The following is a 17555-nucleotide window of genomic DNA, read 5'->3' on the forward strand; positions in this document are numbered from 1 at the left end:
TCCAATTTTATCCCTATTTCATTTTACGCATAATTATTGCGTGCTAGCCCATTGTGGATGGTCTCTATAATCTTTAAAGTTTCCTCCGTATTATTTTCTTTAAAATAGTTGTTCTTGTACAGCACCTTGAGATGCTGTCTGAAGGATGAAGACGCTATATATACATCTAAATTATAATTGTTATGATTAATAATAATAGTTTTACAAGACAAATCCAATCCCAAAAAATGTCTAAAGGTGATTATATCTCGAGATGGTATACACATAGGGGAAGACATTTCATGATGTCGTGTAGGGTTTAATGACAAGAATTTGGCATATAACTACTGCGTGGCCTGCCACACTATTGAATATGGGTAATTAATCAGCAGTGTTTCTGTAATGATAATAATTTAAATTGATAAGGCGCCCTTAAATAATCGTTCTCAGGGCGCTATTATCGAGGCTCGTGATAGAGTCAGTGGATAGATTCAGGAGTAGCCCTCTGGTAAATGTCTAAAATGCTGCTGGCGATTGTTTCAAGAAGTCTTTGTTATTTTGTGGTCTATTGGTTTCAGGTTTGGTGGCTGCACAGGTGAAATGGGAAAGCCGGGGGCTTGGGAATATAATGTCGAAGCTGATGGAGACATTTGTAGAGATGTATATGGCCAAAATGTGTCTTTGAAACAAACTCTTTGCTTACATTTTTTGAGAATCTATTAAGATTACAACTATTGAGATTACAATGATATCAAGGGAGATATGGGCTCCAAAAGCAAATTATAAAAGCAGGTACCGCAAGTGCAACGATTACGAAGCAAATAAAGTTATCAACCCATGGTTAAATCCTTTTAAACAAACTACATACAGTCAGTCCTAGGAATAGGAAAACACGAAGGCCTTTAAGAGGAGTTTGCAGCAGAACGTCGGACATCATGCCGAAAAATACGCGGGACAGCCCAACAACACCGTGGAGACACGGTACAAGCTGTAGAAGAGGAAGGTCTAAAGCCGCACTCGGACAGGGGGATACAGTCAGCAGTGCAGATGGGATGGCGCCAGGGATCAGTTCCAAACAGTATGGGGCATCAGCGCAGAAGGTGGGATCACCCACTGAATGGAAGTTGACTGGAGGCTTTGACAGGTGGCCTTGGTTGCTGCAGTGAAGAGCATGTGGCAGAGAGTCTGAACGATTCTCTCAGGAGGATCCTGACGGAATATGTGGAATGAAGCAACAACAGTAAATGTGTGCGTCCAAATCACACAACGCATGTTGTGTGTAGGGGAAAGGCTATTGCTGCCGCTGTCAAAACTTAAACACTTCTGTTTGGAAAGCCCTCAGTTGCTGCGCTGAGATGTGGACAGAAAGGCTGTCTAACTGTCTGTTTAACTTACATTAATCGCTTTTAATTTAAAGATTTTTTTTAATCACTCCACGTGTTTAGCCCCAGAGGAGAGAAACCAAACTCTAAAACTATAATTTTCCTAATTTTCTCTCCTCGAAGGAAGTGGCACATACTTGGGCCATCTGTGATGCCATCGCGTTGCATTTGATGTCTGTGTGGTCCTCTTAGCCTTGCTGGCCAACTGTCCACTGCCGTGTGCGGCATATCATGTTTCTCCCGCTGTATGCCAGAAGCAATTGATACAACTTGCAGCTGCCACACAGCTTACTGCGCATTGGAAACAGACACCCCATCACCATTGTCTGATGGCTCTGGTATTTGAAGATGACATGACTAAGAGTGATGGCAATTGCAGACTCTAATGTCACACAGTATTCAGCAGAGAATTAAAGAAACAACCACACACTACAACATGAGTTGTATAGGAATCTCAACCCCATGGGCTCGTGAGCTCCCTATGAGTGTGCAAATGCGCTTATAGATTCTGTGATTAATATGGCTGTATCACTGGACAAAATCCCAAAAGTGGCTTGAATATTTTTTTCAAGTTGATGTTTATGCATGTCAAATTCCTGTCAAGCAAAAGATGATTTTTCACTACATATGGTAAAACATAGATACATCTTTTAAAAATACTTGGACAGAAATACTTGGGCAGACCAAGAAATCATATTTTTGGGCTCCAAAACTGGAGTAACTTATCGAATTGCACGTGCATTGAATAAAATAAAAGTAATTATCCACGTTTTAAGCAGGTAACAGTGAGTGGAGATGCTTGATCTATTTGCAAGGGGAATCTAGCTGATCATTGTATTATTGACACTAGGGCAATGTAATGATGGGTAACATTCCAGTTTGGCATTTGGACTATGCCACTAGAAAACAGGGCCATACGCTGATTGCAAATAAAAGCAATAAAAGTATTTCAATTGGGGTCTATACCGAGTCGCAATGCGATTACTTTAATGGCCGAATCACCATCAGCATTCATCACGGTGCTACTGAATTGCATTTTCACCGTTATAAAGCAGTCCACGTATTTTCAGTCACTCCTCAGACTGTGAGGGCCCCAGGCTCCTGCTTTAATCTGGCCCCGCGGCTGGTACACAGCAGCCTGATCTCGCAAATGACATCAGCGACACTCAGGAACGCTTTCCCTACTCACTGGTAATCTTCATCAAGATCCAGACATCGCACCTCCTGGCTTTGATTTTCCTATAGGACACCGGTGTACCATCAACCGCATCAGAACATCAATGACAGTGCGAATGTGGCCATTCAACACTATTAACCAAAGAACCAAGAATATACATGAACTCTCTCCTGAAGCTCTCTCGTGGCTAGCAGACCTCGACATTGGCATTTAGCTCCTGAACATGTTGCCATGCGCGAGCAGATAATACTGACTCTGTGTGCACACTATGAGGTCATCCAGCCCCCTCGATAGGCTGATAATTAAAAACCAGCATATTCTCTTATTCGTATTCTTCTTAAGTTCTCTGGCCCAACGGCAGGTCTATGGTTCAAGCTGCCTCTACACTATCCCATTCAGCTCCCCACTCCTCAACTCCGTCCAATACTTTCTGAGCGATAACTGGAGGCGGATGGAGACACTGATGGTTTCCCCTTGCCTTCTTCAACAGTGGTTCTTTTTAGGTGACATCATCGCCGGATGAAATTTAACATCATACCCGCGATAAAAAAAAAAAACTGACACCTGATCAAATTGTAGCAGAAATCTTGAATTAGAGCTTTGACGATTGCTTGTGTCGCGATCGAAATGTAATAGTTTTTGTAAAAACAATGTTCTATGTGACTTTACCGAAAGACCCAAATAATACAAATTGTAGCAGGTTAACGTATTCCTCAAACTTTCATGTAGGAATCCACTGAGATGAACATTTATTTTGCAAGCTGGACTTTGGCAACATTTACACACACACGCATCCATGAAGTGTGCTTATATCTGAAAAGCGGTGTCTTTTGCATGTTGAAGTGTTGAGTGGAACAGTAATGATAGGATCTACAATTTTGACATATAACAGCTCATATGGCAGGAGACAAAAACCGCAAGAATTTCTACAGTTTGCCAATTCTGTGTGCTGTCTAAACATAGCAAATGTCACCCACGTCAGTTATGTGGATTGTGGAGTCGGCATCACTCCTCTTGGTATTGCAATAATCAGGGCTTAATTCCTCATGGAATATTTTCTGGGGGGCCTCAACTTATATTCTCTTCCCCCCACCTAAGACTTTTCCCCCCACCCCCACCAGACAGTGGGAGGAGGTGGGGTCAGAGCAGGGAAATCTTTTCCGGAGCTCAGCCCTGGACAACTCGCTTCGATTAAGCCCCCAGAAGCAGTTTTTGAACTGCACCTCATTCCATTAGGCACAGATGCCTAATGGAATGGCGGTGGGGGTCACTACGTATACTGGTGTGCCAGCTTTATGTTTTTCTTTTCTTTGATGCAGCTTATGCTTTTAAACCCCTCTCGGTGCAAATTTGCCATGAAGCTTAAGAGGTCACACATTTGACCGTAAAAAAAAATAATCCTTACACCGAAGCATATTTTGTTTCTCTCTTTTTTTTCCAGAATCAACCTCTAAATTTTCCAGTGATTCTATTTCGGCGATCCATATGGAAACCATTTCAGTTATATATTTTTTTGGTTTAGGAGGGATCATATTTGGTGACAGCTGCCTTGGTGGATGGGACCTATCACGCAGTTCTTTTAATTGATAGCTGCGGTGACCACTCTCAAGGCTGTGTTTTATTTCAGCAGTTTCGTTCTTGCTTATTCTTGGAACTGGAATCGGCACTTTGTCATGCTTGATAATAGTTACCGCATTAACCTTGCCCTTTCCAAAACGCTGGCTTTATGGTACCTTTGCTGGATGTGTTTTTTTTTTTCTTGGAAGCAACTACTTAAATGTCTGAATTCATAAACACAGTTAAAGGTTCCTGGAAATTAATTGCCGGGGATCCAAATGAGAGCAGGCGTGCGCTCGGAGAGATTTCTGGGAAATCTCTCTGCCTTCCATTGCACCTATCAGTTATATTATATTTTTATTTTTTTAAATCAACATTTGAGAGATTCGGTATAAATATGGAAGACAATTTGACATGCTGGTTTTTTTTATTGACCACGAGAATTTAAATCCATTTCCAGGAAGTCACTCTGATAGAGTGAATTGTAAGTGGTGTGGCCTGCAATGGAATTGCTTGCTCATGCCACTGCACTGCTGGTGGATGGGGGCCTACATGAGAAGGAGCTCTAGAGAGTCCCGCCAGAGAGTATTTGTCCCACACTGACAAAACGTCTTGTAATAGGTATGAGCGACCCACACTTTACCCCAACACATACGACCTGACGATCGACGAACTGTGGCATGTCCATTTATTCTGATGGATGTACAGAGGTGGTGTCAGGGGGCGTGCATTTAAGAAGGTTGCCACCATCGTTTCAACTGCCGCGCCAAGAGATCGAACCGGCGGCCTTTGGATTGCGAGTCTGGCGTGCTAACAATTACAGCGTGGCAACATCCCCTGTGTTTTGCATAGCTTGACACAGTTATAACGAAGTGTAGGATGGTAGTTTTATTTTTACCATACATGTATTCCCACATTATCGAGCAGCCTTGCAGTACGACTGGGGAACTTTTAATCACACTCTGAGTGTGATGCCAGTGCTTGTGGGAGACTTATGGCCTACCCCACCGATTCGGCATTAAGCTGATCTTTTTAAATAATGTCCGCGTTGACCCACTTCACATTATGGTATGGTGCCTTAGCACATTCCAAAATCTGTGTTTTAGCGCAATACACAGACGTGAACGCGTATGGAAACGCTTTAAGTTATTCAATTGGTGATTGTAGAAACATTATTTTGACACCAAATAAACACTCAGTGTATGTTCTTTGGTTCTTTCGGTAAAGTCACGTAGAATGAGAATAAAATAATAAATTGATAAAATAAAATAACACAATAATATTCTCACGACGTTTCGGCCACAACACAAGCGGCCTTCATCAGGTGAAGGGGACGAGACTATCTGGAGGACAGCGCTGGAGTGAGAAAGCCACGCTGAGATCACGACCTTTAAGCTGTGTGAGAAGAAACAAAGCGCCTTGACAAAGGAATTATCATATAATTTAGCATTGAAATGGCTGAGTGATTAGCTTGTGACTGGTCACAGAAAAGGCTATGTGAAAGTTAAAGCATACACATCCGCAAAGGCACCCCTTGACAAGGAATTAGCATAGAATTTAGCATTGAAATAGCTAAGTTAAAGTATACACATCCGCAGAGGCACTCCTTGACAAAGGAATTAGCATAGAATTGAGCATTGAAATAGCTGAGTGATTAGCTTGTAACTGGTCACAGAAATAGCTATGTTAAAGTGAGAGCATATACATTCACCGAGGCAACTAGTACAAATCAAACAGGAGAATTTAGTATTGAAATAACTAGGCGAATTTAGCATTGGAATAACTGAGTGATTAGCTTGTGACTGGTCACAGAAATGGCTATGTTGAAGTTAAGGCCTACACATCTGAGCTATTCACAGTAACTGGGTATACAATACAATATACAATGAATACTGTATAGTGAGCCAATAAAAATAATAAATTATAAATTACCTCAATGTTATCAATAAACTCTATATTCTCCAATCAGCTAAGCTACCAACAATAAGTCGTTATATATCACAATGCTACATGGCGAAAAATGGGTGGATTCTTACCCTCAACTTTAGCAACACGGATAGCTACGGGTCCCATTCAGACGGACGAGTTCATCCATGGTCGGAACAGAGGAGGGGGAGAGAGACAGCTGCGAGGCGCTGTTATACTCCATGTTGTAAACCATACCATTTACCATGGTGTGAGAGGTATTAAGAGTCAATGCCAGCGAAAGAGCTGCGGTCTGAAGGTCATCGTAAAATACAATTAATTAAGAACGGAAATGGTTTAAAACATCTTTCCAATGGTTACTAAGCCAGAATCCATCTTCTCCATTGAAATTGTCTCTGCGCTTGTATATGTGAATGGCCTCATGAACGAATCTCTCAGGGTAGCCGGTTGGTTTGCAAAGAACCTCCGTCTTGGAGAAGTCAATGTCATGTGAGCCCATTGAATTATAACAGTGATCTGCCACGGCAGAGGAGTTCGTTCTACCGTGTTTCAAGTCTGCTTCATGTTCGCGGATGCGGTCCGAGATATGTCGTTTGGTTTCTCCAATGTAGCTACTACCACAGAGGCACTTTAGTTTTAAAACGCCCGGGTACTGTATGTCTGGAACAGCATCTTTTACAGATGGAACTAGATCACGGATTTTATGTACTGTGTTGAATCGGACCTGGATCTTGTGTTTATTCAGGATTTTGGAGATCTTTTTCGTGACCCCTGCAATGTAGGGTGAGGTGATGGTTTTGAGTGGCTCCACAAGAGGATCCTTCTTCATGACTGGAGTAATGGCTTTGCGGATTGTGTAGTCGGAGTAACCATTAGCCCTGAGAGCCTGGTGTACGTGCTTGAGTTCACTGGTAATGTGTTCCTGGTCGGAAATGCATTGGGCTCTATGGTATAGAGTCTTGATGAGGGAGTTCTTCTGGGATGGATGGTGGTGGGAATCCGGTTTCAAGTAACCATCTGTATGGGTAGCTTTCCTGTAGACAGAGTGACTCATTGAACCATCATGTCTCCTTTTAATTAAGACATCCAAAAAGGGTAGTTTGCCATCTTTTTCGACCTCCATGGTAAATCTGATGGCTGGGTGTATGCAATTGATGTGGTCGCGGAATTGGTCTAGAGCAGGCTGGCCATGTGGCCAGATGACAAAGGTGTCATCCACGTACCTCTTCCATAAGGTCGGGCGTAGAGTGGCAGTCTGGATGGTGTCAGTTTCAAATTTTTCCATGAATACGTTGGCTACAACCGGAGATAGGGGGGAGCCCATTGGGGTGCCCTCAGTTTGTTTGTAGAAAGTTCCATTCAAGGTGAAGTATGTGTTGGTTAAGCAATGTCTCACCAGGGGGGGTACATCAGTGTGCAGTCCTTGATGAACCAGGTCTTCAATGATAGTGATGGTGTCAGGTACCGGGACTTTGGTGAACAAGGACACCAACAGCCTGGTTACCAAAACGAACAAAATCATCTCTGATTCAACAGCATTAATTGATGATACCAAACAGTTCTCGTTGAAACCCTCTGCTGACAAACCACCAAGATTATATGGCCTTCCAAAGATACACAAAGAAGATACACCCCTACGTCCCATCGTCTCTACTATCAACTCCCCCACCTATAAACTGGCACGTTTTCTTGCTGATATACTGCGAACTTTCACTGGAAAAACCACCTCTGCGGTACTAAATTCTACTCACCTGGTATCGACAATCAAAGGCATTTCCCTGTCCCCAGACGACCTGCTTGTCAGTTTTGATGTGGTGTCCTTGTTCACCAAGGTCCTGGTAACTGACACCATCACTATCATTGAAGACCTGGTTCATCAAGGACTGCACACTGATGTACCCCCCCCCCTGGTGAGACATTGCTTAACCAACACATACTTCACCTGGAATGGAACTTTCTACAAACAAACTGAGGGCACCCCAATGGGCTCCCCCCCTATCTCCGGTTGTAGCCAACGTATTAATGGAAAAATTTGAAACTGACGCCATCCAGACTGCCACTCTACGCCCGACCTTATGGAAGAGGTACGTGGATGACACCTTTGTCATCTGGCCACATGGCCAGCCTGCTCTAGACCAATTCCGCGACCACATAAATTCCATACACCCAGCCATCAGATTTACCATGGAGGTCGAAAAAGATGGCAAACTAAACTTTTTGGATGTCTTAATTAAAAGGAGACATGATGGTTCAATGAGCCACACTGTCTACAGGAAAGCTACCCATACAGATGCTTACTTGAAACCGGATTCCCACCACCATCCATCCCAGAAGAACTCCCTCATCAAGACTCTATACCATAGAGCCCGATGCATTTCCGACCAGGAACACATTACCAGTGAACTCAAGCACGTACACCAGGCTCTCAGGGCTAATGGTTACTCCGACTACACAATCCGCAAAGCCATCACTCCAGTCATGAAGAAGGATCCTCTTGTGGAGCCACTCAAAACCATCACCTTACCCTACATTGCAGGGGTCACTAAAAAGATCTCCAAAATCCTGAATAAACACAAGATCCAGGTCCGATTCAACACAGTACATAAAATCCGTGATCTAGTTCCATCTGTAAAGATGCTGTTCCAGACATACAGTACCCGGGCGTTTACAAACTAAAGTGCCTCTGTGGTAGTAGCTACATTGGAGAAACCAAACGACATATCTCGGACCGCATCCGCGAACATAAAGCAGACTTGAAACACGGTAGAACGAACTCCTCTGCCGTGGCAGATCACTGTTATAATTCAGTGGGCTCACATGACATTGACTTCTCCAAGACGGAGGTTCTTTGCAAACCAACCGGCTACCCTGAGAGATTCGTTCATGAGGCCATTCACATATACAAGCACAGAGACAATTTCAATGGAGAAGATGGATTCTGGCTTAGTAACCATTGGAAAGATGTTTTAAACCATTTCCGTTCTTAATTAATTGTATTTTACGATGACCTTCAGACCGCAGCTCTTTCGCTGGCATTGACTCTTAATACCTCTCACACCACGGTAAATGGTATGGTTTACAACATGGAGTATAACAGCGCCTCGCAGCTGTCTCTCTCCCCCTCCTCTGTTCCGACCATGGATGAACTCGTCCGTCTGAACGGGACCCGTAGCTATCCGTGTTGCTAAAGTTGAGGGTAAGAATCCACCCATTTTTCGCCATGTAGCATTGTGATATATAACGACTTATTGTTGGTAGCTTAGCTGATTGGAGAATATAGAGTTTATTGATAACATTGAGGTAATTTATAATTTCTCATTTTTTATTGGTTCACTATATAGTATTCATTGTATATTGTATTGTATACCCAGTTACTGTGATTGGCTCAGATGTGTAGGCCTTAACTTCAACATAGCCATTTCTGTGACCAGTCACAAGCTAATCACTCAGTTATTTCAATGCTAAATTCGCCTAGTTATTTTAATGCTAAATTCTCCTGTTTGATTTGTACTAGTTGCCTCGGTGAATGTATATGCTCTCACTTTAACATAGCTATTTCTGTGACCAGTTACAAGCTAATCACTCAGCTATTTCAATGCTAAATTCTATGCTAATTCCTTTGTCAAGGGGTGCCTTTGCGGATGTGTATACTTTAACTTTAACATAGCCTTTTCTGTGACCAGTCACAAGCTAATCACTCAGCCATTTCAATGCTAAATTATATGCTAATTCCTTTGTCAAGGCGCTTTGTTTCTTCTCACACAGCTTAAAGGTCGTGATCTCAGCGTGGCTTTCTCACTCCAGCGCTGTCCTCCAGACAGTCTCGTCCCCTTCACCTGATGAAGGCCGCTTGTGTTGTGGCCGAAACGTCGTGAGAATATTATTGTGTTATTTTATTTTATCAATTTATTATTTTATTCTCATTCTACGTGACTTTACCGAAAGAACCAAAGAAGATGAATCCTTGCAGTCACGAAATCTTTAAATCGAAACTCAGTGTATGATCAAATTTAATGAAATTACATTTTGTTTCATATAGCGCCGTTTGAAAATGACCATCATACGTCAATTTACAAGGTCCGCAGAATTGTCTACGCAAATGATTAAATACCTCCACTGTCATTGTCATAAATAAGACAATTAATAGTGTATAGCCCTTTAAGAATCCACTGCCAAACTGGTCATGAGGGTTGATTGACCATGTTTTATCACCTTATAACAGAAACTATAAAACTATGTTTATTTTACCAGGTAAGGACCACTGAGCTATGTAGCTCTTTTTCAAAAGCGACCTGGCCACAAATGATAGCTCAACACAGTAGCTTATCGTGTGGACATTTATGGCAGCCAAATACTCTAAATGCATGTTTCTAAATGTGGAGGGAAAAACCGGAGCACCTGAGGAAAAATCCACGTGACCACGGAGCGAACAAGCAAACTCCAAATATACAGCAGGCGTCAGGGTCGGGATCGAACCAACAATCTCTTGTATGCCAAGCGAGGTAGTTAACATCTTGCCACCGTCTCCCCACATATATAATCTCACATTTCTGGTTCCATCTTCAGGGTGTCTCGAACAACGATCAAATATGTTAACTGACTTACAGCTGGGGACAAGATGTTGAAATGTTGAAATGTGGTGGCTCAAGAAACCATCAAAATTTATAAATTAGTACAAAGTGTTCTGTGTATTATCAAATTCTGCATAGCAAACGTGCTTTTTTAAACATAAAAACAAAATAACACGTGACATTCAATAATTTTATTTAAGGAGAGTATACCAATGTAAATTTGTACTTGAATTATGTAAAATAAACTGGTAATCATATTACATAGTATAATTAATCAGTCGCCATGTATTTTGTTCTCAAGCCTGATCCACGTGCAAGCGAATAGGTGTTTCCACTTTTGTTTTTGGCATTAGAACATCCAAGTTAAAATATATGCCAAAGTGTGGCTCAGTGCCTGTCAGTTGCCCAGCAGTGGATTCTTGAAGCCATCTATATGTCACACAGGACAAATACTCGTTCTTGTAGTTGGCCAAACATTGTGATACAAGATCCTCCTGAAAAAAAGAGTCTTTAGACTCAGTGAAGCTTTCTTGGGCACGTAAATATTATCATTGACATCGCCCAAACTGATATCGTTCAACACACTTATTCGGCTGGGGGCACCGCGGTGGCGAGACGCTAACTTCCTCGCCTGGTATGCAGGAGGTCGTGGATCCGATCCCGACCCTGATGCCTGTATATTTGGAGTTTGCATGTTCTCCCCATGGTCACGCAGATTTTTCTCTGGGTCCTCCAGTTTTTCCCTCCACATTTAGAATCAACATGCGTTTAGATTATTTGGCTGCTATAAATTTCCACACGTTCTGTTTACGTAACAACCCTTACTAGCTGGCTGTGTCGGGTGGTGGCGGGTTATATCGACACATTTATATATTTACGCGATCTAACGCCAAAAACCTCTATTATGGATCAGGCGAGTGATATGTAAACCCGTTTTGTTCCTCCATATTCACCAACCTGCACTCATCAGAGTAGTGAAGTATAGTCAAACGAACTGCTATGACTGAAAACGGTGTGGGGAGGCATTCGTCCAGGAGTAGATTCACACGGGGGAATGTTTTACGTATGCATTCATATTTGAAACCTGACGTTTGGGCCCACCCTGTGTTCACGTCCAAGCCTCCCTGGCCAATCATCCGGACCTGGTGAAGGTGCACGTGAAGCACCCTTCGGAGGCGTCGGTGCAGATTCACCAGGTGGCCCGCTTCTCCGAGGACGTCACGCTACAGCAGCTGCTGGCCGACAAGGCGCCTCGCCCCGAGCAGCACGTGCCCCAGCCGCAGCCTCGGCAACAGCCGCCGCAGTTCCCCCGCGTGGCGCACCACCAGCCCATCCTGCGCCAGGAGCCGCCGCAGCAACCACACATCCAGTACGTGCAGGACAAGAGCGTTGGCGAGCTGGACAACCAGGCGTTCCACCTGCCGGGCTACGAGCAGCCCAGGATCCCCGCGGCTATGGCGCCGCTGGGAAGGTGCTTCCGCGAGTTCAGCGGCCACCAGGTGACGGGGTGTGGGGTGAACGGCCGGACTTTGTTATTGTGGAAGAGACGTTCGTTATTGTCGTGGGTTCGCACTTTCCGAATGCAAGTTGTAGCAGTTGTTTTGCCGCATCAACATTCAAGATACACGTTGCTTCTTGTTGATAATGTCGGTTGTTGACCCAGGAGGGCTTCAGTGAGTCGCACGTTTCTTGCTCAGCAGGTGGGTTCTGAATTCGATGTGTGAATGATACTATTGATGAGTGCTTGGCTCCATGCGGGAGGAAGCCAAAGTAATCAGAGAAAACCTACAGACGTGAACACTCAAAATTGCGATATCCTGGCCAACTTTACAGCCTCATGACTACAACACCTGAAAAGCCCTGGTGGTCACCCATCCAAGCACATACTCATCAGATTTAATCCTGCTTAATATTCGAGTTCTAATGGGATCAAATGCATTCGTCGTGATATGATCGTGTGCTTCTCTGTGAGTTTCCTAGATTTTTAAACTTGTTCTTTTTCCAAATGTTATTTTTATTATGCTATCAGCATACTGCTGCGAGGTGACATATCCATTGGTAACCATCTCAGAGTGGTGCATCAAACCATGCTAGAGAAAAACTAAAGGAAGAAAATATTACAATATTCCTTCTGAGACTCATATAAGTGGCATAATTTATCCACACACTTGCGGGTGTAATTCCCACCTACCCGGCTATAGATTTACATAACATGACAACGCCATAGTATTTGAGCTTGGGTGTGTTCAAATAAAGTAAAACAAAAATTTACGTGGTAATTATTTTATTGTGTGCAGCCACTGGTGACCACTACAATTGAGAACCTGGGTAATTCATGGGCAGCTACTTATATTCAAACCCAAGATCTCAGCAGTGCCAGCTGAGAGGTCAGAGTTGAGGGGTCAGAGTTCTGACCCCTCAGGTATCTGGCCACTTCCTTGAGTCGACCTTTTATAACCAGGACGTCGCCAGCTACAACCGAAGGAAATATTGTTGTGTCTGTGGAAAACATAACTCGGGACCATTCGCATTTACACGAGATCATTGCCAGGTGGATCCCAAAGCAACACATTTTGGATTAGAATCAGGCATGTGTTTACTTCTTAAGGAAACTTTAACATTCGCTTAGGTGGGTGTAGGAGACTTTTCGTTTTAATTTGTTCCTCTGTGTCCACTGGAGTGGCCGACTGTCTCATAAGATGCTACTTTGAGTTTGAACATGACCTTCACGTGGTCGTCTGGCATTAACGGAAGCAGTACCCAGAGGAGCCCTTTCTATCAGTAATCCGTAGAAGGAGATTGAACCTTTGAAGAGATGAGCGAACACCCAGGAGAGTTTGGGATACTTTAATAAATTGGGCATATGTGACACTGTCCGGGGATTTGCGCTGCATTTGAAATATCGGTCCCATAATGTGCTCTGCATCACCAGTATACATTACTGTTGTCAGTGGATACTCATTCATAATGCGTTTAAGTCAACGGTGATGATCATAACAAACCATGATGCTATTTGGAAACCTGCCAGGCAAACCGTTTCCTTGTTCTGGTACTTGGATCGTGCAAATGTGATGTTAATAATGTTTTTTGTGTGCGGAACATATGCATACGTGGTGTTTTGGAGACGCAGTGGCTATCACACTGCGGCTATGAACCCAGTGACCTGAGTATGAATCCCAGCCATGGCTAACATTGGTGGTAACTTATATGTGAACTGGTCCTGGGTTCTCCCTCACTAACCAGCAATGACCAGCATGCTGAAGTGTAGTTAAGTAAACAACACGAGTGGCAATTGTATGCTGAAAACTCTATATCCAGCAATGGATTTCACAAACAGCTGTAAAGTATCGCTTGTTAATTTGCATCAATATCTACCGGTACTTTTGGCTGTTTCAAAAGCTTAAACATTTTGCTGGGTTTTCTTGAGCAAAGTCAAACCTCAAACTAAAGTCGCTATCAGGATTTGTTTTCTCTTTGTACAATTAATTGTGATTTAAACAGCTTTAAAGGTTCCATCCAACTCGCACATATTTGCATTCCTAGACTCTTGAGCGGTAGATTTCTCCACTCTAGCCAAAGTAAATGACATAGGAGTGTAAAAACAATAACGATGTTTATTTTTCCACATGAGCTTTGTTGATTCCTAAGACTTTCAGGAGGGCTCTGCATTGGGATATTTAGCCAATCTCTTAATAGGTGCTTAGTGATTCATCTATCATATGAACGCACTATAATGTGCTGGATATTAGTGGCAGTGGGGGTGATTTTAAGAATCTATTTTTTTTCCTATTAACATTCCATTGAATGGTAGCACCTCTAGTGGCTGCAGGTGTTACGTCAACCCACTACTTACAGCAATTAGAAAGACATTGACGTGTACACGTGCCATCCGGTGCATGTGTTGTGTCCTTCGGAATATTAATCAATGAATCAACGTGTCGTTTGTTGTATACCCGTTCCTTGTTTTGATCACCATGGGCAGGCACCACTCATTGCGAGCCAGCGTCCATGCAGTCAGCATTGTGTATGTGTTTCAGGAACATTCCTATGCCCCTATTCTTGGTAATGGCTTGGCTCAGGCGTGGCTGTGTCTCAAATGAGCCGACTCAACTCAAGTCGTCTCTAGCATAGTTCCAGCCATGCGCAGGATTTCCATGAGCTCAGCCTGAACCAAACCTGGGCTCAGTCACTCTTTGTGTCTTTGCAAGCAACTGAGCGGCTCAAGCCTGAGCTGAGCTGTAACTATAAATATGGCTCTTAGTCAGTCGACGGTGCTGCTGAAGTCTCAGTGTGTGGATCCTTTTGATTTAAAGCTTTCGTGACTGCAGTAATTCATATTCTTAGTTTTTTCGGTAAAGTCACGTTGAAGAGAAACAACAAAATAACAAAATATATATAAAACAATAAAAATTCTCACGACGTTTCGACCATAACTCAAACGGTCATCATCAGGTGTGTCGGTTTGCATAAATTTATTTAGAAAACGGCATATTTATTTATTTATATATATAAAAATAACGTTTGCGTCACGCGCAACGATTGGCTGTTTGCCAGGACTAGTCCATCTATTTTTTGAAAAGAGGAGGGGGGAGACGAAATTTGTTTTTATGTATGCTGTCTGAAAGCCACTGTAAGCGTGAACAATCAATCAAGAACTGAAATGATTTATCAAATCTTTCCAATGATTGCTAAGATAGAATCCATCTTCTCGGTTGAAATTGTCTCTGTGTTTGTATATGTGGATAGCCTCATGAACGAATCTCTCATGGAAGCCAGATGGCTTACAAAGAACCTCCGTCTTGGAAAAGTCAATGGCATGTGAGCCTACTGAATTAGAACAATGATCTGCTACGGCCGAGGTGTTGGTCCTACCGTGTTTAAGGTCTGCTTTATGTTCACGAATGCGGTCCGAGATATGGCGTTTGGTTTCTCCAATGTAACTACTACCAATAAACACAAGATCCAGGTCCGTTTCAACACATTACATAAAATCCGTGATCTGGTTCCGTCTGTAAAAGATGTGATTCCGGACATACAATACCCTGGTGTCTACAAACTAAGTTGCCTCTGTGGTAGTAGTTACATTGGAGAAACCAAACGCCATATCTCGGACCGCATTCGTGAACATAAAGCAGACCTTAAACACGGTAGGACCAACACCTCGGCCGTAGCAGATCATTGTTCTAATTCAGTAGGCTCACATGCCATTGACTTTTCCAAGACGGAGGTTCTTTGTAAGCCATCTGGCTTCCATGAGAGATTCGTTCATGAGGCTATCCACATATACAAACACAGAGACAATTTCAACCGAGAAGATGGATTCTATCTTAGCAATCATTGGAAAGATTTGATAAATCATTTCAGTTCTTGATTGATTGTTCACGCTTACAGTGGCTTTCAGACAGCATACATAAAAACAAATTTCGTCTCCCCCCTCCTCTTTTCAAAAAATAGATGGACTAGTCCTGGCAAACAGCCAATCGTTGCGCGTGACGCAAACGTTATTTTTATATAAATAAATAAATATGCCGTTTTCAAAATAAATTTATGCAAACCGACACACCTGATGATGACCGTTTGAGTTATGGTCGAAACGTCGTGAGAATTTTTTATTGTTTTATATATATTTTGTTATTTTGTTGTTTCTCTTCAACGTGACTTTACCGAAAAAACTAAGAATATGTGGATCCTGTTTAGTTATTCTCTCAGGCTGGCTAGGCCAAGTGGCGGCTGATGTGGGGCTGGGTGGTGGCGATCGATTGCTTTGTCCACGCGTCGTCGTTGTTGTTGAATATTTGCATAGCTAACTTCAAGAGAATTGCCACTGTTGTGAACACTTGAGCCTCACGGAGCGTGCACATGTGTGGCGATGCGCGCGTGCGGCTGCAGTGTCTGAAGCCGCTGCTCGGGTTGACGAGGCAGGACGACTGCTGCGGAAGCATTGGAGCTGCGTGGGGGACCAATGCCTGCACACGGTGCCCTCCCAAGGCTGGTGAGTGGTTTGTGATGTTCGAATGCACGAGTGCATGAGTGAATTTCGTCGCGGTAAAATATTGATTTAAGGACACACCAGTGTGTACCACTATTAACATTATCATCATCGTCATCATCAGCCATGATCAGTCCACTGCTGGATGAAAGTCTCCCCGACCCACCATCATCTCTCTTGATTCTGCTACTATATGGAAATTGCAATATATTTGTATTGTGTAGATCATTTTGATAAAATTTCACCATTAAATCATGCCAACATTCAGTTATAGAAATCCATGTTTTTGTTTGGATTTCGTCCAACTTTTATCCCCAGGGGCAACACTACCCTTTAGCAGTTTTGTGGCTCCCACCAACTATTGTTATGGCCCAGATATTCTGTGGACCTGACAAACTCTGCCAAGCCTGAAAAACGAGATGCTGGCAACTCCCAAACAGCATGGTCTGCACGGCCGCCTGTTGCCATGAGAAAGAAAGTGCCACACACTAGGAATATACACGCACGCTGAGGTGGTTAAAGGATTGATGGCAAATGCTTCAACCGTCGAGGCAACCTCGACAGCCCATTTCCAGGCAAGCGTTGGGAACAAAAACTTTGCGTTTTTGGTCAAAAGCACATCGCAAGCCACGCACGCTTCTCGCACTGACAAAGAGCCAGCATGTGACTGCACATTTGGCTGTTGGCATCTCCTGTCTTTGCTGAGAGCTTCTTTCATTGCTGGCATCTCTGGACATTGGCAACGTGTAAGAAACTCATTCTAATTCAAGTGTCTCTAAGTGTCTGCCTGTTTCTTGGATAGACTCAGTGCAATGTATAATCTGTCGTGAACATCGCCAATTGGTTTCCTGCATTCATCGTGGATGTATTTAAATGCATAAGTCTGCACAGCAATTATGTCAGACCTGTATTCGCAAAAATATTATTCTAACAATATCGCTGTCTTGATTTGGTGCTTTCATGACTGCAGGAAT

The 17555-nt window shown here is 43.1% G+C and overlaps 1 protein-coding gene across 2 annotated transcripts in view; it reads left to right on the forward strand.

Annotated features, from left to right (window-relative positions):
• LOC116943138 (latent-transforming growth factor beta-binding protein 1-like) overlaps nt 1-17555 on the forward strand; it is a 151130-nt gene that overhangs the window by 39781 nt on the left and 93794 nt on the right. For both annotated transcript variants that reach the window (XM_076067737.1, XM_032955719.2), the window contains exons 7-8: nt 11712-12091; nt 16482-16584. In XM_076067737.1, coding sequence (XP_075923852.1) covers nt 11712-12091; nt 16482-16584 — 483 coding nt within the window. The remainder of the gene's footprint in view (nt 1-11711; nt 12092-16481; nt 16585-17555) is intronic.

The sequence above is a fragment of the Petromyzon marinus genome, chromosome 17, assembly GCF_048934315.1.
Source record: "Petromyzon marinus isolate PM22_M1 ecotype Great Lakes invasive population chromosome 17, UKy_Petmar_22M1.pri1.0, whole genome shotgun sequence".
NCBI classification, from domain to species: domain Eukaryota; kingdom Metazoa; phylum Chordata; class Hyperoartia; order Petromyzontiformes; family Petromyzontidae; genus Petromyzon; species Petromyzon marinus.